The sequence below is a fragment of the Mchenga conophoros genome, linkage group LG15, assembly GCF_057382185.1.
Source record: "Mchenga conophoros isolate Kocher_MC1m ecotype Shallow Benthic linkage group LG15, M_conophoros_male_GT1.1, whole genome shotgun sequence".
Classification (NCBI taxonomy): domain Eukaryota; kingdom Metazoa; phylum Chordata; class Actinopteri; order Cichliformes; family Cichlidae; genus Mchenga; species Mchenga conophoros.
The window spans coordinates 17,802,264-17,824,607 of NC_140540.1; the positions used below are offsets into that span (position 1 = coordinate 17,802,264).

The 22,344-nt window shown below is 39.6% G+C and overlaps 2 protein-coding genes and 1 non-coding gene across 3 annotated transcripts; 1 reads left to right on the forward strand and 2 right to left on the reverse strand.

The window, feature by feature from the left end:
• The first annotated feature begins 436 nt into the window (after window positions 1–436).
• On the forward strand, window positions 437–12,753 carry heca (HECA ribonucleoprotein granule regulator). Its single transcript, XM_085247434.1, has 5 exons — window positions 437–853; window positions 4,378–5,440; window positions 7,048–7,214; window positions 9,570–9,724; window positions 12,243–12,753. Exons 1-5 carry the CDS (start codon window positions 715–717, stop codon window positions 12,405–12,407), a joined length of 1,689 nt encoding a protein of 562 aa, XP_085103560.1. The 5' UTR covers window positions 437–714; the 3' UTR covers window positions 12,408–12,753.
• Window positions 12,754–13,391: 638 nt separating this feature from the next.
• Window positions 13,392–16,989, reverse strand: mtif3 (mitochondrial translational initiation factor 3). Its single transcript, XM_085247937.1, has 4 exons — window positions 16,915–16,989; window positions 15,820–16,288; window positions 15,186–15,337; window positions 13,392–14,573 (listed from the first exon to the last, which is right to left on the reverse strand). Exons 2-4 carry the CDS (start codon window positions 16,277–16,279, stop codon window positions 14,325–14,327), a joined length of 861 nt encoding a protein of 286 aa, XP_085104063.1. The 5' UTR covers window positions 16,280–16,288; window positions 16,915–16,989; the 3' UTR covers window positions 13,392–14,324.
• Window positions 16,990–18,719: 1,730 nt separating this feature from the next.
• Window positions 18,720–18,792, reverse strand: trnav-uac (transfer RNA valine (anticodon UAC)). Its single transcript has one exon. It is a non-coding gene; the product is annotated as a tRNA-Val (tRNA).
• Between the last annotated feature and the right edge of the window lie 3,552 nt (window positions 18,793–22,344).

Sequence of the window (22,344 nt, forward strand, 5' to 3'; positions counted from 1 at the left end):
TTAAAAATAAATAATGGCTAAGTAAGCTATGATAGGACAATTAGGGAAAAAATTAAATTAACAATAACAAGTATATAACAAATGGCTTGAGAAAGTGGTAGAGTACATAAGGCAATAGTATATAATGTGACATAAAACTATAGCTTAATGAAATTAAAAAAAATTTGAATTAAAAATAAATACAGTACAGTAAAATAAGTATAGAGAAAGATATTATATAATAATATCATATGGTGTGAAGTTGAAGTAACTTTTAAGGCTTTGTTTTGCTAAGACCTTTCTGTGAACTTTCTATGTATGGGGAATAAATCTGATACCTGACTAAAAACCGAAACATGCCTTTAGAGGCAGCAAATTCCGAGCTTTCCCACGGGACGCAAACGCAGCCTAAATCGCTGACGGTCAACACTAGGGGGCGGGGTCCCGTGACGTCAGGGGGTGGAAGAGAACAGCAGAGCAGGAATCAAAACAAGAGACGGACACGCCTTCGCTCCTAAAGGTTATACCAGCTTATTTCTTAGACCTGCTGCACTAAATTCAACCCGCCGTGCAAGAAGAGGCCCAAAAGCATCACCACAAAGAGAAAAGCCCGCATTAAAAACAAAGCACTGCAAGGGTCCACTGCTGAAATGGAGTCCACAGAAATGTCAGACAGCGCTGACAGGAGCCGTTGATAGAGGTCGAAAATAACACTTGACACTCGAATCCTGTAAAATGCCCAACCAGAAGAGCAGCAAGGGAAAGAAAAGCAAACGCACGAACAGTAGCGGAGATGAGCAGGAAAATGGAGCCTGTGCGGCCGTAACAGGAGGCGCGGCCGCGGCGGCTGCACCCAGGAGCGAGCGCTCAAGTGGTAAGAGAGGAAACGGACGCAGATGTAGTGAAGTTTGGTGATGCTGCCTTCCTGCCAGGGGGGAAGCCCTGTCTGTCTGTCTGCACGACTGTGACATACGTTCACTGCAACGGTGCAAATGTCTCGATCCCCCCCCATCCACTTGTTCCTTGCAGCTCAAGCCCAAACTTCGTTTAAAATGTGCGGCATTACGGTTCCGTGAATAGTGGCAAACATGGGCCACATTTGTCGAGCACGATTTCAGGCCTTGCATAATTGTAGCTGTTGGAGTAGCTATTGCTCAACTGCGCTTAAATCGTGGTTGGGAAACTGATTTTCTATTATTTTTTAAAGGTCATTCGGGGTTTGTGTGGGCACAGGACGAATGCCGAGCAGGCGGCAAAGCAGTTGAAATATTGCTGAAGTAGTAGGTGTTACTTAATGTGTCGGATTTAAGGCGAACTTGACAGCGGCTGTTGGTGTTTCTTAAGTCGATTGTGGTCGTAGTTTGTTATTGGCTTCAGAGGTGGATGATGGGAGAGATACGAAATCGTGAAATTTATGAATGGAGTTCGGCTCCTCGGAACTCCTCTAGGAATATAAGGGATTATCGCCCGTGAATGTGACGCGCAGCGCCGTCAAAAGTGGCCATAAGAGGTGTTAACGACACAGCGCGACCCTTCTTTTATTTCTTTGTCTGCACGTGCACGTCAGTGATCGCGGGCTCTCTCGCAGGCCTCAGCTGTCTTTTCCTGACGGGCACCTTGTCCACAACAGTTTTTCGGTTGTGGCCTTCCTCCTCCAGGGTAATACTGACAGCTCACCGCTTGTGTGCGCACTCAAGTTCAAATGCAGTCCACACGGACGTGGAGCTGCTGGAGGTGCGTGCATTCATACAAACTGTACAGATTAAACAAAGCTTGAGACTGGAAACCACTTCACAGCAAACCTCATCTTAACTGTCAGGTATTGCTAGTGCAGCATTACACATCCAGTGACAACAGATTGTTCTTATGGTGTTATAAGACTAAGTAAAGCCCTGCTTTAACTTTTTTAAAAGGGAAAGCAAAGCACAAATCGGGATTTTTACCGTGTAACTCATCAGAGAAACTTAACGTATATACTGTACAGGTAGTTAGTAATTACACTTTTTTTTTTTTTTAGTTCAGAGTGTAAAGTGCATGTTTGCAAAACCAGAAGGTAGGCGGTTCCAAGAGGGGGTTTGGGCCTTTTAACAAAAAATTACCTTTTTGCTGTCATCTATCTTTTGCAGCAGGTTTCCCCAGATGTGGATTAAGCCTGTTCCTGCACTAAAAAAGAAAATTCATTGAAGACCTTCACTGAAATAAGTTTATAGTCTAGGACTAGGTTTATGGTATGAAAGATGCCTTTAACTGGAAGTTACAAAATCTCTGCAAAGCTCTTGTTCTGCGGATGCTGAAGCCTGAACACACTTGTAGACACCAGAGTGATACACGGTGCTAAAAGTGGATTGTTTTCTGCTGTGTGGTGAGTTAGAAAGTGAAGAAGAAGAAGAAGAAGAAAGCCCTGCAATTGTACCGGAAAAGGAAGGAGGAAACTACCCCCCCCCACACACACACGCACACACACACACACACAGTGTATTATCATGAGCTACTCCTCTCATAGAGACCGTGTGGCCACATTTTGTTTGATTCACATCCAGATTTGAGAATTGGCATCCTGTGAATAGAGCTGCTCACAGGATGGCCTACTTGAATTTCATAAATAGATGCAGAAGAGGCAGCAAGGACACCGAAAGCACCCGTTTAACATTTTCACCCCATGTTGTGTCTGTTTGCGATGAAGCTTAGGATGGAGAATCGGAGGGAAAATGTCACCCAAAATGCATTTGTGCTGAAGACATGAATAAATTGTTGCCTTTAGTATTTCAGCTGCACATAATGGTTGATTAAAATAAAATAAAAAATAATAATAAAAATCCCAAAGTGGTGTATTCAGTTTGTGCGAAAGAAAACCCCACAACTCTCTTCAGTTTCTAAAAATTCGAGACACCGAAAAAGCTTTTAAGAAGCTGAAAGCGTCATAAGTGCAGTTTATGAAAGTAAAATTAGCTTCTAGGGTTTGCTGTTGTTTTGTTTACTTAATTTGAAGACTTCTTCTTAGGCTCTTGTGCAGTAAATGAATAGTAAAAGTTACCACTGGATTAAACAACGCTGTAGTTTAATGGTTAACTTGTAATTAGAATTTTCTCTGGAGGACAAAAGGTGCCAAACTAAAACAATTGAATTATTTGAAAAATTAAATGGAAAACCGAATAAGCTGGAGAGTCAAAGTGAAGGTAAATAAGGAGGAAATTAAAAGAGCAAAAATACTATGTCACATTCTATAATATAAATAATGCCTACACATATATTAATTCAGTAAATAGCAAATCAGAATGTTTATTAATACTTTTATTCATTTATCTTTAACTTTAGCTATTTCCAATCTTCATATTTTAGTTTTATTTTATGTATTTTACATTAACAGATTTATTGTTTGCAGTACTTGAGGTTTATTAGAAGAGTTAAAGAAATAAAATAGGCTGTAGACTGAAAAGAGCAAAGTCACCCTAATTTTGATTGGCTAGGTTACATTTGTTGTCAAATATCTGATAGGCGTAGATCAATGTCGTCATATATCAATCTTCAAAATAACATTTGAAGATTGGCTTGAGAGGCGAGCCTGAGATGGTTTGCAGAAGAGGGATAGTGAGCATACTGGACAAAGGATGTTGAATGTGGAGCTGCCAGGTAGGAGAAAAATAGGAGGATTAATTGATGTAGCGAAGGAGGACATGCAGAAGGTTGGTGTGATAGAAGAAGATGCTTGAGAAAAGGGGAGCTGGAGGAAGATGATCCGGTGCGGTGACCCTCAAAATGAGCAAAAAAAGATGTTCACATTTGGCTTCTTTCTTTGCAAAATAGAGGTTAAACCTGCATTTGTGGATGGCATGATGAACTGTATCCCTGAATAATGATTTCTGGGGTAGTTCCTGAGCCAATGCAGAAACATGGTTGTTTTTAGCAAAGATTACGGTCATCAAATATTGATTTTCAGCCTCGTCTCTTCCACACACAGATTTCTACAAATTCTCTGTATCTTTTGAAAATACTCAGTACTGTACATTATGAGATGTTCACACTTGTCACAGTTTTATGTTGAGGAACATTCTGAAATTGTTCCAGACACAGTAGACACACTTATTTGCAGAGTGGTGAACATCTGTCCATCTTTTACTTCTGAGAAACTCTCAAAGATGCTCTTTTTATACCCAGTCTTGTTACTGTCCTGTTGTGTTCCTCCAGGGGTTTCTCTTTGGTACTTTCCCCACCTTTTGTTGTCTCAATTTAAACCTTCAATATGTTTTGTATGCTTTGTTGTGATTAAGATATGGGTTTATGAGATTTACAAATCATTGCGGTCTGGTTTCATCTACATTGTACACAGCTTTTAAACTTTTTATGAATTTGAGTTATAAATAAATTCTTTTCCCTCCTCTCTTCTCTCTGTTCATTCAGAGGCCCAGTGTGCAACCCCTCTCGGCTGCAGCCTGAGCCGTGCCATTGATCTGGAGAAGGACGACTGCCAGAGGGTTGTTTGCAACAGCGAGCTCTGCCCTTATGGCAACTGGATGCATCTACAGTGTTTCTACGAGTGGGAGAGCTCCATCCTTGTCCAGTTCAACTGCATCGGCCGTGCGCGGTCCTGGAATGAGAAGCAATGCCGACAAAACATGTGGACCAAGAAAGGCTACGACCTAGCCTTCAGGTTCTGCTCCTGCCGCTGTGGCCAGGGTCACCTGAAGAAGGACACCGACTGGTACCAGGTGAAACGCATGCAGGATGAGCGTAAGAAGAAATCGTCGGAAAGGAGCTCAGGCAGGACTGGAGCCAGCGGAGGGGCTTCAGGGTCCGGGGATGGGTTTTTTGAAGAGCCCAAGAAAAGCAAACCACTTGGAGGGGCTGTAGGAGGAGCCAAACTAGCTAATAGGGCCTCTAGTCAGGAGATGCCTCGTAGACAATCAGTTGATCGACAGAACTCCACAGAGAGAGGTGGAGCAGCAGGAGGAGGGGGATATGCAATAGGAGGGCCTTTACCTTTTGGGCCTCCTCAGAAATCTCCATGTGACTCCCCGGGACAGTCTCCTCCTACTGGCTTCACCTTCTCCCCCACTGCTGCTCTCGGATCGGGAGGTGGGGGAACAGGTATGCGGGGTTCCCGTCAGCTGGGAGAGTTCTTCAAATCAGCCGTCCACATGGACGCACAGAGGAAACACCTGTTGGTTGGGGGATCTCTCGGTCGGAGCGGAGGCTGCTCCCTGGGAGCCTCTGGCGGTGCAGCTGGTGCTCCTCACTTAGATGCAGGGTCTGTCCTGCCGCTACAGCTATCCTTTACCCTCCCGCTTCATCACCGGCTCACCTCTGGCAGTGTGGGTGATGGTAGCCACCCTCACCCGGTGCAGTTCCTGAGGAGGCTGGACCTCTCGGAACTCCTCACCCACATCCCGCGCCACAAGCTCAACACCTACCACGTCCGCATGGAAGATGATGCCCAGGCAGGCCAGGGAGAGGAGCTGCGCAGGTAGGGCTTTTGGGAAATAATATAACAAATCTATTTCTTGCAACATTTCTTAAACACTAAACTTGCGACACAGTGAACACATGGTGAAAGTGATCAATCTGAAATGTTTATTTTGCATGCAAATCTTGAAACTTTAAACATATTTTTTAATCAAAATGCTAAATAAAACTCAGAACTTTTAAACCTACCAGATGTGCCCATGCAATGCACGTGATTCACTGTCAGACAGGCCAGGTCCTATATTCATGTGCTTAGTACAGGTAAAGAACGAGCAGGCTGCACACAGAGCAGGTCGTCACATTCACAGCTGCTTGTGGCACATGTGGTTTTAATATATTGTAACTGCAGCATTTTGCAGTTATAACATCATATAACCACACAGCGGTTAAAGTTGCAATATAATTACAGCATTTGCACAGCACTCATTCATGTATACATTTACATGCAGTACTGTGCAAAAGTCTTAAACCACCTCTTATCCTTAGATAAGACCTAATCTTTTTCAGAGAAAGGCTTTTGTTTGTTTGTTCATTAAGCTTAATACTGAACTATGACTTGTTCAAATTTAAAATAGGCATCTAGCCCAGTGACCCAGTTGTGTCTACACACAATAGACGATTTAAGAAACACAAAATTTTTAAATTATATCTTTGTTACTAGCAGACTGTCACAAAAATGCATGATTTGTTCCAATTTATTTATTTGAATCTATAAAAAAATTCTAAGATAGCGCAGCTTGATAGGCATAAAGTATTACTTTTGTACAACAAACAGCTATTAGCTGAAAACCTGGCATATCACAGCATGGTGTGAAGTGTGTGCCTAAAAATATTGAGGAAAATGGACAAGATGAGGTCAAAAAAAGAAGTGACAGGCCTAAAAACGTGGATATCTGAAATGATCTCAAAGGAATGGTGGCTGTCAAGAAGCCATTCTTAGGGAAGGAAAACACAGAGAAGGCTGAGGTACTTCACAAGAGTGATGAATACAAATTTGAATTTGTATGCACTGAAGACGTCAGGACGAAGGTGAAACACTGTGTCTACAGCCATCTGGAAAAACCAAGTGGTGGTGAGGATCTTGTTAAAAGCGATGGAAATATAAATGCTGAATAGTTGTATCAGATTTTGATCTACCATCTGGATCCATCATCCTGAAAGTGTCTGATTGGCGACAGCTTGATAGAATTGTACAAACTGTTGAAATACATATTTATGTTTGCACATCTTTCACTAAATCACTGTGTGTATTTCCAATCTTCCTAACAAAATATAAAGAAACGAGCGGTGGCCAGAGACTTTTGCACAGTTCATCGTTCATATTCAGAAAAAAAAGCTTCTTAAAATGGATCTATGATATGGTTTTCTTTCCTCATACATGCTTCCTCTATTATAATTCTGTACCTCCTGTAAACAGAGTGGCTTATCACTGTTTTTAGCAGAATTTTGACTGCATGCACTGATTAAAACAAAGAAATGATTGTTGATTTAGGTCACGAGATGCAGTGCCACAATCATTTCTGCTGATATCCTACATAGAAGAACTGCCTGAACTTTCAGTGCAAGTGATTTGATGATGGTTCTTCTTACTGTGTCGCCACCCTGTAGGTTCATCCTGTCAGCTCTCAGTGCGAGCCAGAGAAACGTGGTCAACTGTGCACTGTGCCACCGGGCGCTGCCTGTATTTGAGCAGTTTCCTTTGGTGGATGGGACGCTGTTCCTCAGCCCTTCACGCCATGATGAGATTGAGTACGATGTGCCGTGCCACCTTCAAGGTCAGACATGGTTTTAACTGCATGGAATGAGGCCTGTGCTTAATTTGTGGAGGTAAATATTCATGCATGTAAGAGTCTGAGATGTATTATTTGAGTTTTCTGAAATTTCGCTCAGCATTGAGCGGTCTGATTTTGAACAGCAATCTGTCAGAACTTCTGCTTTTTCAGTGGTCGTCACGGTTGCTAACCATCAATTAATCAAGTGTATTTACAATGCCTGGCTAGAAGATAGACAGAAGATTAAAATAGCGGAAGTAGAGGACCTCGCAAGATTTGTTTCATCAGCTTATTTTGCCTTTAATGTATAGCGCCAGGAGAGTTGAGAAAGGGGGGAATGACATCAGATTTGGTGAGGATATACAGCCTGTGTATTGTACATGGGGCAGGGAGAATAGGGAAAAATGTATAACAGAGGCTTCTAACCTCACCCATTTTCTATCAGATTTTTATTTAGTGGTGCAAATTGAATGAAACCTTTAAGTTTACACAGACCTTATTGTGATTAAGCTTCTGACTTGGGCAGTCAAACTCAAAAGTGAGCAAACAAATGTAATAAAGTCGTAATACATCACGCAATCAGACTATTTAGAGTAAAAAAAGATATTTAAACCTTTAAAGGAAATGAAACTGATCTGTGAATCATCTTGTTGTGTACTACGTTTTCAAACTCATGAGAATAAGTTCTTCATTTGTTTTTGTGTATTTGCATGTTTTCCTAATTGGCAGCGCACTGAGAGCTCAGGGTCACCGCCTTGTTAAGACTACCGCAGAGTACGACAACAGGACTGCTGCTAATCATGAAAAATGTATATTCTCAGTGGTTATAAATAAATTATTAGTGCATCATGATGCTCAATTATACATTCCTGCTCCTTTAAAGTGTTTTCAAACTGTGTTTTCCTTATATAAAGAGAAATTGATCCATCAGTAAGCCCAATATTCACTGTGTGAATACACATGAAAGGTTTTCTGCTGGCTTCTGCACAGTCCTACATGAATCAGCGTGAAGCTTCTTTGATGTGCTGGCCTCCAAGCTTTGATATGTATGTCCTTGATATGCATCAGTATGAAAGGCTTATTTATTCCATTTTTGCTGCTTTTTGTCAGGCAGAATTTAAATGTTGGTGAAGGAGTAGCTTAATTTCTGTCCAACAGATGTGAAAAAAAAAAGAGTTCAGTTAAATTATACTAGCCATGATACTTTTCTATATTTGAGCTAAAACAGAAGAAGTAAGTAAGAACCCCCCAGAAAACATAATCATAACTCAGGCTTGAACTGTGTGGCAAAAACATGAAGAAGAAGCACTCAGAGAGTTCAAGCCTCCGCTAAGACAGCTCACTCTCTGGGCTGTATTTACCTTTAAGGGAATAGTGCAGTAAAAATGACATAAGGGCAGAGTGACAGGTGTTTACTTTGAGTACGCAAACATTATGTAGGAGTAGGTAATGGATATTGATTTGTAAATGTTAAGCGAATAACTTGAGCTCAATATATAATATTATATTTCTACATTATGTTTCTAACTTACTGACTTTAAGATGCAACAATTTTTGGGGTCATTTTAAGAGGAAGGAAGATGTCAAACATAAAAGTCAGGTCAGAGGTCAAATGTGACATGACATTTGGATGAAAACTATAATGTGATATTTAAAATCTATGCCAGTATGATTTTCTAAATGTTTGCCATTACAAGTATAGTCTTGTATAGATACAAGACATTTTATGAAGTCCAAAATAACACAATAATTAGAATCCCCATATATCATCCCCTACAGTATATGCCTTTATATCGTCAGTACAAACAATAAAAGTAAAAAATTGTTTTAAATAGCTTTGTGCAGCATTATTATTCCTTTGGCCTTCAGAACAATCCACTGACCTTGAAGAAGAGGTCAGAGGTCAAATGTAACATTATATTAGAACTCTTTTTATGGTACTTTTTTATATGTTGACAATACACTTCTGATTTTTTGACAAATTTTCACCAATAAATCATTAAGTTAACCCTGAAGACCTCAGTGGATGGAAGTAAAATTTGAATGTATTGTTAACATGACCCCACTCTACACCAGTCCAAAGGTTTTTTTTTTTAATTAATTGAAAACTTTTTGAGCTATCATCATATCACAAATGCTGCAAAAAAAAAAAAAGCCTCCTTGGCGGCGGTAATAAAATGACTCTGTATAATGCAGTGGAGTGGAAAAACACCAGAGCAAGAAAAAGAATAATATTCATGAAGCAACGTAAAGGTCTGTATATACTGCAGGGATGTGACAGTGGACTTTTGAGGAGGCTTATTGTTTTATTTTATTTTTTTATGTATGATTAATTATTCCTTTTGGTTCTTTCAACAGGTCGGCTGATGCACCTCTACGCCATCTGTGTGGACTGTCTAGAGGGCGTCCACAAGATTGTCTGCATCAAGTGCAAGTCACGCTGGGATGGGAGCTGGCACCAGCTGGGCACCATGTATACCTATGACATACTGGCTGCTTCACCGTGTTGCCAGGTAGAAACACTGAGGGGCATAGAAGAGCATGCTACTGAAATAAATAGAAAAGAAGAAGAAGAGTAATATGACAGACAAAAGCGATAAGAGCAAAAACCAAAGACCTTCCCCGTATTAGTAATTTCTGACAACAAATAGGTACAGTGACATGATGCTTTATCTCTGCTGGGTGTGTAAGCAGGTGTTTGCTAAAGTTATCAATTTATGAGGTGATAGCAATTCAGTGTTGTGTTTACAGCTTTCTCCTCTGCCACTTTGAGCCAAAAAGTTAATTAAAAAAGCTCTAAACCAAATCTAGAGATTAAACAGCTGCAGCTCCTACAAAGCTGTGACCATGTTACTTGCAGATGCCAACATTTGCTCATGGACACCAAAATAACTGTTAGCACCGATCTGACAAAAGTTAAATGATTCAATACCAATTTAAAAAGTCAGACAACGTATAACTCATTTTCTGAACTACTGACTCCACGTTGTTAATATAAAGTTTTGTTTGTCTGACTTGAAATTGGATTATTAAATCTTCCTTTCTGGGGTTAAATAATCTCAATAGAAGCTCCGCTTACCTGCTTTTTAGTGGAAATGGATTGTTTTTGGCTTTGCAAATTCAAATTTTATTGAACATACCTCCCAATGATAACCATGTTTTTGCAGAAATAAAACAAACCTTAAAAAACACTGTTCTAAACTATTATGCACAATAGAGTTTCAAAAAATTTTATTGGTTGTAAAGAACTGAAAATGGTCATTTGTTGAATTTGCAGTATTAGGAGGTCACATTTACTAAAAACCAAAAGCTATTTCTATCAAAAACAAAAGTCCTTTTTTGATATAACCTTCACAAGTCCTGCATCCATTGAACTTGTGAGTTTTTGGAGAGTTCCTGCTTGAATTTCTTTGCAAGATGTCAGAATAGCCTCCCACAGCTGCTGTTTTGATGTGAACTACCTCCCACCCTCATAGATCTTTTGCTTGAGGATGGTCCAGAGGTTCTCAATAGGGTTGAGGTCAGGGGAGGATGGGGGCCACAGCATGAATTTCTCTCCTTTTATGCCCAGAGCAGCCAGTGCCACAGAGGTATTCGTTGCAGGATGAGATGGTGCATTGTCATGCATGAAGATAGGAAGAAACTCTACATACCAGTATTTTGCAGAGGTCATTTTCACACCTTTGGGCATCCTAAAGGGGGCTACCAGCTCTCTCCCCATGATTCCTAACCTTAACCCAGGGTTGCACGACATCCATTAGTTTGGAAGACTGTTTGAAAATGAATCTTGATGTATTTCTGCTTGTGGGAGATGGCATTTTAACAGCTGCTCTCTTAATCTGATGAATTTCTCTGGCAGAAACCTTCCTCATTAACCCGTCTGTGCTGTGAATCAGCCACAAAGTTTTTCACAGTACAATAATCGCTTAAGTTTTTGTGTCGTATTGAATGTATTCATACCTTGTCCAAGGCATTCTACTATTTGACACTTTTCTGCAGCAGAGAAATCCTTTTTTCCCATGTTGCATGGAACCTGTGGTATGCTTAATAATTTGGAACATCTTTTTTAGCTAGTTTTCCTTTAATTGAGCTTGCCTGGCAACCTAATTATGAAAGCTGTCTGAGATTCATATCAGTGATCCAAAGAACCCTGAGACACAATACCATCCACAAGTTTAACTGAAAACGACAAACTGGATGTTTGCATAATTTGGAATATGGCGTATAATATTTTTATTGCATTACCTGCATCTACAAAGTATCTACCAAATAGCAAAAAAACCACAGCATTTGTTTGCTAATTGTAGCGCTTAATTTGTTACTTAATTTGTTACCAATTCATAGCAACAGCTATCCCAAGGCTCTAGAAATGTTAAGGCAATTTTAAACCCCAAAAGTTGGACGATCTCCTACAACCAAGAACTTGGCAACATAGGAAACGAAAAACTCCCTTTTTAACAGAAAGAACCCTGCCGCAGAACCAAGATCAGGGAGCTACAGCCATCCGCTGCAAACTATTGGAGCATGAGGCGAAATAAAAAGGTGAAAAACAGGAGCGTAGAGAGACCGTGAATGACAAAATACAAAACACAAACTACAGGAGAGAGTAGACTGACGTTAATGTCATGAAATAGTGGCATGTAAACACATGGGGAAGAGAAATGCTCATTGCATCATGGAAAGTCCCCTAGCAGCCGGTTTGAGCCTGTCCTAACTATAAGCTTTATCAAAAAGGTGTTTGTCTCCTGAATCCACTGGAAGCTGGTTCCATGGAAGAAGAGCCTAATAGCTAGATAACCTACGCTAGTCTAAAAATAGTGATTGTATTATAGTAGTAAAAGTGCATCCAGTCTGTTATCTAGTTTCACCGTCACTTTTTGCATCTAAAGACCCATTTAAAGCTGCTTGGACCCTTGAATTAACATGATTTTGTCACACTTAGATCCCAGGGAGTCACGAGTGAACCTCCATGCTGATATCTTGCCTCTTTCCAGCCTCTTGTTTGCTGACCTGTGTCCTGTATGTCCTCAGGCCCGTCTCAACTGTAAGCACTGCGGGAAACCGGTGGTGGACGTTCGAGTCGGGATGCAGTATTTCTCCGAGTACAGCAACGTCCAGCAGTGCCCCCACTGCGGCAACCTGGACTATCACTTTGTTAAACCTTTCTCCTCCTACAAAGTTCTTGAGGCTTATTGACAAATGTTGCTCTTGCATGCTAGTTGAGCTGCTTTTTGTTTGTTTGTTTTTTTCTAACACAATCTAGGAAAGATTTTATTTTTTGGGGCCTTAAGGAGGCTTTTAAGTTCTCTCTTTTGATTTCACGATTTCAGTTTTTTTTTAATGTATAGGAAATGTATGATTCTAGTTAGAGAAAAGTTCCATGGCAGTATCTCTGCGGTTAGAGATAAGTGTTGATGAAAGTGTTGCACTGACATTTCAGTCAAGCAAACACATTTATCCGTGACGAGTGAATGTATCTGTATGCCAAATTTACTTTTATTTTTTACCAAAAACAATCTTGAATAAAGCTGAGAGAGATAGACACTGGTGCTGGTTTGGTGTGCTCCTCTTTGTTAAAGCAGCTTTTGATAAGAATATGTTCTATCTTGATTAAAAACGTCATAAATAAAATGTACACCTTTTACTCTATGACAGATTCATCAGTTTATAAGTCTGGTATTACCATGTAGTATGTTCCTATCTGAGCTGTGAACATCTTAGAAAACTTGTACACTACATCCTGAGAGACCAACCTGATGTACACTGTGTCAACGATTTCCACATTAAAAGGATTATGTTCTTCATGACTTTACTGAAGACTTGTAGGATGTCTGACAGGGAGCAGCCATGATGGAGGTCTTTGTTTTATTTATATATATATATATATATATATATATATATATATATATATATATATACATACATACATATGTGTGTGTATGTATATATATATATATATATATATATATATATATATATATATATAATCCCATTTTTTAACACTATTCTCGTCTGACAACAAACACTGTCTGCACGCTGCCATCTCTCAAACATAAAATAACCATTTCTTGGTTAAACAAAAGCAACGTTGACTTACTGCACTACCGTGTGGTAGAAACAGGTACAACTGGACCTCAGTTTGATTTCAGCTGATCTCACTTCAATATAGATTTTGGACATGAAGTCATTTCTTCACGTCGTGTTGATGGTTTTAGTGAGTTTTTGCGAATTTAAAATGACTTTTAAACTCAGACATTTACAAAAAGTAATTTCAAGTTCCCGTCATAGCTTCACAATAAGAAAACATTGAAGACATGTTGATTTGCTCAAGAAGATCTTATAAATGAATCCAGATGCAGATTCATCCCGTATCTGGAACGCTGCAGTGTACACATAACTTTAAGTCAAAACCTGCACGTTTCAGCCTCTCAAAAATGCCCTTAATCCATTTATTCATAATTAGAAAACAGCCTTCCCCCTCACATGGAGGCCAACAAATAAGATGTATAATTGTTTTTTACTGTTGCATTTCTCACTGCTTTTATCTGTCTATGTTTGTTTCGCCCTCTGTTCATATTGCTTAATCTTGCTTTTATTGCAAGTGTTTCTCGCTGTATTCGGTCTTTCATTTTTATTGTTTAATTCATACACATTTTCTCCTATTTTAAGTCTTGTGTTTACCTTGTTGTTACCTTGTGTTTAAAGCTATGTTTTATCTGTTTTGAATCGTTTTGTGTCTCTTTTTGATGTCTTTTTTGTCACTTTTGTGTTTATTTTACATGTGCTTCTAGTCATTTTGCCTTTTGGTGGCTGCCTACATGAAATATTTTGTGTATGTCTACATTTTGTGCGTTTGTATCTCATTATGTTTCACTGTTATTTTGTTGTTTGCAGTTTTCTGTACAGTCATTTTGTGGCTCTGTTAAGCAATTTTGCGTTTGTGTTTGTGTCTACTTGGCCAAAGGTTACATGACAGCCTGGTCTTGTATCCCGTGGGACCTCCATGCCCTGGGTTATAAACTTTTAAACTACAAAGTCTGATTGACGAAACAAGTTGTGGCACTAGGCACAGACTCCAACTTGCTTTTGTGAAAAAGTTTTATTTCTGTCACATCAGTGCTGTGTGGACCCTTGTGTTGTGTCCGTGCTGCCAACAGGAGACGTTTCACTCTGAGCGGCCTCTGAACTGGAGTTGGCAGGCTGTGCTTCTGCAGCCTTGTTCTTTCCTTTTTGTGACAGTTCCTTTGCTGAAGGCGGTCGGAGGATGCACACGGCTGCTTGGCCATCACGTATCACTTTTGGCCTTGAGACAAATCCCACCATTACTTCCATTTGTTCCACGATTTGCTCCAGAGTGGCATCCTGTGGAAAGAAAACACAAAGATGTTTCTGCATAAAAAGCTTTTAAGGAAGAAAAAAAAAACAACCTAAATGCGAAAGTAATTTTTACTGAAATATGAGCAATACTGAGTTTTTACTGAGGATTTTACTTACTCATATTTTACTTTAATTTTTTTTGCTATAAACAGCCCTAAATTGCTGTGCAAAGTTTTGTTTAAGTAATTAAGCAAGACCTACATCTAAATATTTCTGAACCAATAACAGGGATTTAAAAAAAATACATTAGCTTATTGCTAAATAAGCTCCTTACTGTATTTGAAACGACACAGGGGACTTCTCTGAGAAGCCAGAAATTAATCAAGCAAAACAATTAATCTCTAAAACTAATTTTTTTGTTCATCAATACAATTGAATAATTGTAATTTGGCATCTTAATCAAAATAATAGCGTGCTTTGCCCATTTCTCTGCTTTTTTGTGAAATAATGAATTTGAAAATTGACATAGTGGTGGATTAACCACTGCAACCATATATGTATATACATTTGTTATGTTATATTAGTCACAACTCAGACCCTTACTGAATAAAAGAATAATCAAGGAATTCGCTCAGGTTTATAGGCGTTCTTCCTCACCAGGTTAACTGCAGATTCACGACGCACTGCCCGCAGAGTGATCTTCACATGGTGTTTCTTTTCCAGCCAGCTCTCCACCTGCTTCAGCTTTGTGGTGAGGTCATGAGACGCTATGCCACCTGAAAAGCTGAGCTCCTTCACCTGCACAGGAACTGGAGCAAAAAAACAACTATTTTTGGACTTACAGCTGCTTGTCAACCTGTCACCCCAAAAGTGCTTTTCTAAAGTCTATGACAATTTCAAGCAAAGAGCATGACTTTGGTGTAATGTAACTCTTTATTTCTTGAACCGTCCTTAAACTGACCTAGGTAATGCCTCTTTTCTCATTTCTCAGTTTGTACATCCCCAGTTCCTTTCCTCACATCCTCTCCTGGAGCCTTATTTCCCCAGCGAGGACAAAGAAGGAATGCAAGTAGAGAGAACTGGCTGTGTGCCATGCCTCGTTAATATGTTCAAGGTGAAAACACTTCTGCAAAGGATACACCTGAGCATCCTCAATTATAGCTCCTCTGCCTTACCTCCCCTGTCCTCTGTCCTTCATACATTTTAGGAACTGAGATATCCTTCAACATAATGTCTGGGTTGAAGGCAGTAGGATAGAGAGGAATGAGAAAAGCATCTGGTAACCATCTACCTGCTTTCGCTTTCTTCTTCTCCCGCATTTTTAGTTGCTCCTCGTGGATCTGTTTGCCGCTCATCAACTGGTAGACTGGTGGGTCTTTGTGCTCACTGAGTAGCACTAACTTGAGACCCTCCTCATCCATCATTCTGATGACATCTGCACGGTGCATGACGCCCAGGTTCTCACCAGCTGCACTTATCACCTGTATCTGACGCTCAGGGATCTTACGGCCGATGCTGCTGATCGAGGCATTTGCTCGGGGATCTTGCTTTTTCTTCTTTGGCGTGGCTGGAGTTTGTTCTGTATTGTGTACTTCAGTGGAGAAAGCAGACTGTCTCCAAGAGGCAGCGATGATATTACATCTTTTGCTGCATATTGTAAATCTTAAGGCTGGTGGCGTATACAAGGGACTCCCACCACACACCGTTCTCACTGCATGGCTTAGCACCCATCTTACACAGCCTGCAGACATATCCTAAACCTTAAGAAAAAAATGATGAGATTATTCGACAGTGCATTCACAATTTAAGAACTAATATCACAAAGCTCAACATCAAACACAATTTAAACATCAATAATTGTCTTTCAAGCGAAAAAAACAGTTTAATTATCCAGTTTTCATAATCGAGCCAGCCTCCATTCGAAAATAGTCGAATTTAATTTTCTTTGCTTGTTTTACTTTTACTTGTTACTGAACAAACCACACAAGTTACGAGTAAAAACACTTTCGGGGTCCCATCTGTCATTCGGGACACATCAGCTTTGTTTCATCGCTTGACTTTGGGCATTTTACACTGGGACAATGGATAGTCTGGCAAACTGGAATGCGATGGTAGCTAGAAAACCTTGATTATTTGCGAAGTATATAAGAGTGAATGTCTTTTAATGAGTGTGAAATTAGCACACAAGTGTCTGGTGTGTTACAGTTCACAGAGAAAAGGAATGCACTTCGGGTTGGTTGTCATTAAGTGTCCTAGACAGAGCAGTTTGTCTGTGGAGCCAGCGGGTTACAAACATCAATGCATGCATTAATTAGAGAAGCGCAAGAATCCAGACAGAAACTAAACCTCCCCGTTTTATCTCCTGTAGTGCGTTTTTGCTACTCACTCGTGTCAGTGCCGTTTATTATTGCTCTCCGCATCAGGGTGACTACTGTAACTCCTTCCGCCATGCACTTCTTCGTTTACTTTGTTTCAAATAACCCCTATACTGCCCTCATGAGGAAAACCTAGGACACTACACTCAAATCCTTGCTAACACCGACGTTTCTATTTCTTTTGTTTTTGTAATGTCTAATAGCTTTGCTTATGTTGGTAAATGCACTGTAGTGAACTGGATTTATGAGGCTGTTGCACCTTCTCCCTTTTTGACAGATTACAGGGGGAAAAGTCACAACATTAACAACAGTTTAAATTCCTACAATCACCTTTTGGCAAATACTTTTTTGGCAGCTGATCATTTTCCATGATGTGACTCTCCCGTTCCACTGCATCCTAAAGGTGCTCTATTGGAATGAAATCTGGTGGTTATGGAGGCCATCTGAGTACAGTGAACCCTCAGTCATGTTCAAGAAACCATTGTGAGAATACTGAAACCTTGCAATATGCTGGATGCAGTCATTAGAAGATGGTTACAGTGTGGTCACAAAGAGACGGACATGGTTAGCAACAATACCCAAGGTCGGCTGTGGTGTTTAAAGAATGCTTGATTGGTACTAAGGGCCCTTTAGTGTGCCAAGAAAATGTTCCCCACACACTACACGACCGGCTGCTGTAGCCTGTCTGTTTTTCGTGTGATGTGTTGTATGTTCAAAGATGCTCTTCTGCTGCAACCAGTGGTTAATTCAGTTACTGCTGCCTTCCTATCAAATCAAAGTGATTTTTATTTTCTTCTGCAAATCAGTAAATCTAAATATAGTTTTAATTGTATATGAGAAAATATTTTTGTGACGTTATGTGCTAAGTTGAAGGCATTGTATACGTTTTTGTTGTTGAAATTTAGATTATGAGGAAATGATTAAGACGTAAATCTAAGAGGGTAGGGCTAAATAAGTATATACTTCTGCCTACAACTTTTCAACTACAACTGCATGGAATTATATTATGAAATGTTGGTGAACGTATATGTTTGAAATAAAAATGAACTGAACTGAGCTCTGTTAGAAATCCTAGCAGATCAACAGTTTCTGGAATAATCTGACCAGCCTGTCTGGGACCAACAGCCATGCCATGTTTGAAGTCACTTAAATCACCTTTGTTTCCCAATCTGATGCTCAGTTCGATTCAGTGTTAGACTTTCTGCCACCATCTACTAGAGGCTGACTAAAGTGTGCAACCAGTCTAAGGAGTGTGATTATAGTTTTTGTGAATTTATATGTGACTTGGCAGTAACAGATGTATGCCTGTGTGATGCACTCATGCAGTCTATGGATGCAGTTTGCTAATAAAGCTTGCCAGTTTTAGAACTCAAACATGGACCACATTAAAAAAAAATTGCCCTTGCTTTCAGGTAAAATCAATCCAAATTTACTTAAAACTGCTTTTTTAAAAAAAAAAATTGCCAACAGGGGACGAGTCCTGTGGTTATAAAAGACTAAAGAGAAAATGGCCTTTGGCTCATTTGCTTTGTGATAAGAGTAAACACCTTTGCTGATAAGCTTATAGGCTCAAATACTAGTGTCAAGTTTTACTGATTAAAACATGGTATTCATTTTATTATTGGTCCTCATTATTGATAGAGAGGCGGTTACAAATACAAATTTTTATTTGTCACTTACACAGTACAACATATAGCGAAATGCTTCTGTCCTGAACTGCAGGCAGGCTGCGCCTCTCCAGGGCTCGTTTTTAGCATGGTGGGAATTGAACAGGCGTGTATCTTACCACTACACTGTCCAGCTGCTATAAAGTAAGTGGTTCCACTGGGGGTTGAACCCAGGACCTTCTGCGTGTAAAGCAGACATGATAACCGCTACACTATGGAACCAGAAGAATACATCTTCCCTTCATCGCTCATCCGCATTCTACTGTGCATGCATGGAATAATATGTCTTTTATTTAGTGTAATAACATTTTCATATCTGTCCATGTGAGTGTTTGCAAGAGTCTTCTAGCTTATATTTGCTCTTTTCAGTCATTTTGATGTTTATCTATTAATGCAAGAAAAAGCGTTGCTTTGTAGCTGCTGATAAACGCTCCTCTGTGTGTGGCATAGAGGGGGATTTGGCTAAACATTGACTACATGTGTGCTGTTTTGTGCTGGACAGGAAGTGTTCGGTGTGCTTCCAAGAGCTTATGTGCTCAACAGGTACATACTTTGCCTGTTATTTGTTTATGTGTCACTGTTGGTATACGAAGAGTTGCGTGCCACACTATTTCTTGACTGGAAAAAGTCACTCCGTGGACTGTTAATACCAGGTTACACTAACCTGACTGGAGACAGTGCACAGATAATGTGAGGTTTTCATCATCCAGACTAATACTGAGACCCTGAGGCTTTTAGTGAGCGTGGGAACTGAAACATAAACTCATAAATCTAAAAGTTAACATGTTTATTTCAGACAGCACAGGCAACTGGTAAGCAAAGAAAATGCAAACTAATTCCAGCTCAACCACTCCACTTAACCACAACAGCATGCAAATATTGTTACCAAGAAAAAACAAAATACAAAATGTAAATGATTTTGTGTATATAAGATAGTACTATAAATACATCAGCAGCAAGAGCTTATCAGCAAGCAGCCCCTATGGGCCCCTTTTTTTAGAAGAAAGCAGAAATGGAAATAACTGGCATGCATGTGGGAATTGCCAGACAGTCAAATTCCCAGTCACACTGACTACAATAACAGCAGTAACTTCAAATGTTGAGAAAGAGAGTTTCAAAATTAAATTCAATGGAATACCTTCAGGTTATTTGTGCAAATATGAAATGTCTGCCTTTTTTGGAAAGCCAACAAAATTCCAACAATGTTTTTCCAAGAAATTCTTTCATTCTCAGGATGCTTTAAATACTGTTTGGCAGATGTGTGCCTTACAAGAGTCATCTTCTAACTTCTAAGGCTGTATAACATGAGTGTTGGGCTCTTAGTCACATCACTGAGGGTCGTTATTGCTCCATCCACTGCCGGTTCAGATAGAGGGGGAGGAGGTGGAGGTGGTCAACAAGTACAAGTACCTCAGTCTGTGGGTGGACAATGAACTGGACTGGTCATGCAACACAGAGCACCTGTATAAAAAAGCCCAAAGCCGACTGTACTTCCTCAGGAGGCTGAGGTCTTTTAACATCTGCAGGAAGCTCCTGAGGATGTTTTACCAGTCAGTGGTTGCTGGAGTACTTTTCTATGCTGTGGTGTGCTGGGGGAGCAGCACAGCAAAGAAGGACTCATCCAGGCTGGAGAAACTGATCAGGAAGGCTAGCTCTGTGGTCGGCATGAAGCTGGACACTCTGGTGACAGTGGCAGAGAAAAGGACACTAAAAAAGCTGCTGGACATTATGAACAATGCTGGGCATCCTCTGTACACGGCCATTAACAACCAGAAGAGTCTGTTCAGTGACAGGTTGCTTCTCCCCAAGACAAGAACTAACAGACTTAAAAACTCCTTTGTCCCACACGCCATCAAACTGTTTAACTCCTCTCTGGAGGGGAGAGGGAGGGGAGACAGGAGGACAAAGGAGGGGGGAACAACTAAGCTGTAGTGCCTCTTCACTTCACTGTACAATACCTTTTGTGCAATACTTTTTGTTAATAGTCAATGGTGCAATAGACCTCAATACTTGAAATGTGCAATTCACTTGTATTTTTATTTTTATTCCTATTTATTCTATTTATCCCCTTCATATATTTTATTTATATATGTCTCTGTATTTATATATATATATGTGTGTGTGTGTATATACAGTATATATAATATTCTGTAACTCTGTAACTTTTGTTGGTGCTGTGCTTTTGGAAACCGAATTTCCGAGAGGAACCCACCCGAGGGATTAATAAAGTTTTATCTTATCTTATCTTATCTTATCTTATCTTATCTTATCTTATCTTATCTTATCTTATTAACAGGACAGATTTCTTCTATCTTCCACTGATGCTGTTGAAGTGGTTTTCTACCCTCCCCCGATCTATACCTCCATCACAGTTTCATCATGGAAGTCTACAGAGTGAAATCTTATATACACTGTGACTTTATAACTGATGGGTAGTTGATTAATGATGTCACATTAGGAAGCTGTTACATTTCAAGACAAGTTGCAGCCAACCCCAATTTGAGGTGCCACAGCAAACGATCTCCACACTTTGTTAAAGAATATAGTTGATCTTCTGATTTTTAAATGGCACGGCCAATAAAATGCTACAAATCTGAGCACATTTTCCCTTGGTCATTATGAGATAGCCGTCACAATTCATCCAGCTGTTTCTGTCAGCAGTCACATCATCATCATTATGCCCGTACCGTAACATTACGGCAAAATTTATATGCACCACAAATGAAGATGATGCAATACATACATACATGTATACATATACAGGTGCAGTATATTTTGGATCATGGACTATTACTTTCCTGCTGTATACTTTTCTTATCATCCTAGGGCGAGTTAATCTTCGTTTTCTTTTCAAAACTAGACAGATGCTTTCTAATCAGTGATTTGTACCTCACTGTAAAATCACAGTATGTACATTCATGAAGGTGTCTGCAGATTATAGTTAGCTATAGATTATAGATTATAGTTTATAGATTATAGATTATAGTTTATCGTCATAGTTAGAGTAATTATAATCCTGAAATTTTGACTTTCTCTCTGATAGGTTTGTTGTGGTTTTTCAGCCTAATGATGGTCTTTAAAAAAAAAGTTTAATAGTTAAAAATTAGCTCCAGATATTTTAACTGCTTCATTTGTAATGAAATGACAAGGAAACTGAGCTCGCGTGGCCATAAAACCACTTATTACTTTTGAGCCGCACTGAAAATAAGAGGAAATATATAAAAATGGCTGTAATTCATTAACAGTTAATGAAATACTTTTGTCAGACCTTTATAATTACGGGCAAAAATCAGGGCTTTGATCACATCCTAAATGTTCTCTGTGGTGGTGTCCAGAGGCCAAATATTTAGCCCAAAGAATTTGGACTACATATTGCAATATTCATATAGTTGTGTCAATAAATGTGGTTTACTGAGCAAAACAGGTCAAATCTTTCATTTTCCACCCACTGTGATACTGATTTTAATGTCACACCTTTGAAAACGTGGGAGGTTGTTTGTGACGCAGACTTGTTTCCAAAAATATAGATTGACACTGAAACTGATAACCTCCACTTTGTTGTTAAAGGCCATAGTCGGGTCTTTACTCCGAGTTTTAATTTAGCTCATTGTAGTTTTTTGTGAATAACATTATTTATGTTTCCATTAAACTTGGCAACACAGATAGCATCTGAGCTGTTAAATAATATGAACATATTTCATCTGCTTGAAATGATGAGAAATGATCACTTATGAGAGTTTTAGGAAACAAATCCTCCTGAAAGGTTACGCTTTT

Bases quoted from the DNA above. Each gene is read 5' to 3' on its own strand.
- heca (XM_085247434.1), top strand. From the start codon at position 715: ATGCCCAACCAGAAGAGCAGCAAGGGAAAGAAAAGCAAACGCACGAAC. The intron at 854-4,377 runs GTAAGAGAGGAA...CTGTTCATTCAG, and splicing joins CAGGAGCGAGCGCTCAAGTG to AGGCCCAGTGTGCAACCCCT. The intron at 9,725-12,242 runs GTAGAAACACTG...GTATGTCCTCAG, and splicing joins CTGCTTCACCGTGTTGCCAG to GCCCGTCTCAACTGTAAGCA.
- mtif3 (XM_085247937.1), bottom strand. From the start codon at position 16,279: ATGTCTGCAGGCTGTGTAAGATGGGTGCTAAGCCATGCAGTGAGAACG. The intron at 15,338-15,819 runs GTAGATGGTTAC...TTTTTGCTCCAG, and splicing joins GAAGAAGAAAGCGAAAGCAG to TTCCTGTGCAGGTGAAGGAG. The intron at 14,574-15,185 runs GTGAGGAAGAAC...TTCTTTCCACAG, and splicing joins GTGAATCTGCAGTTAACCTG to GATGCCACTCTGGAGCAAAT.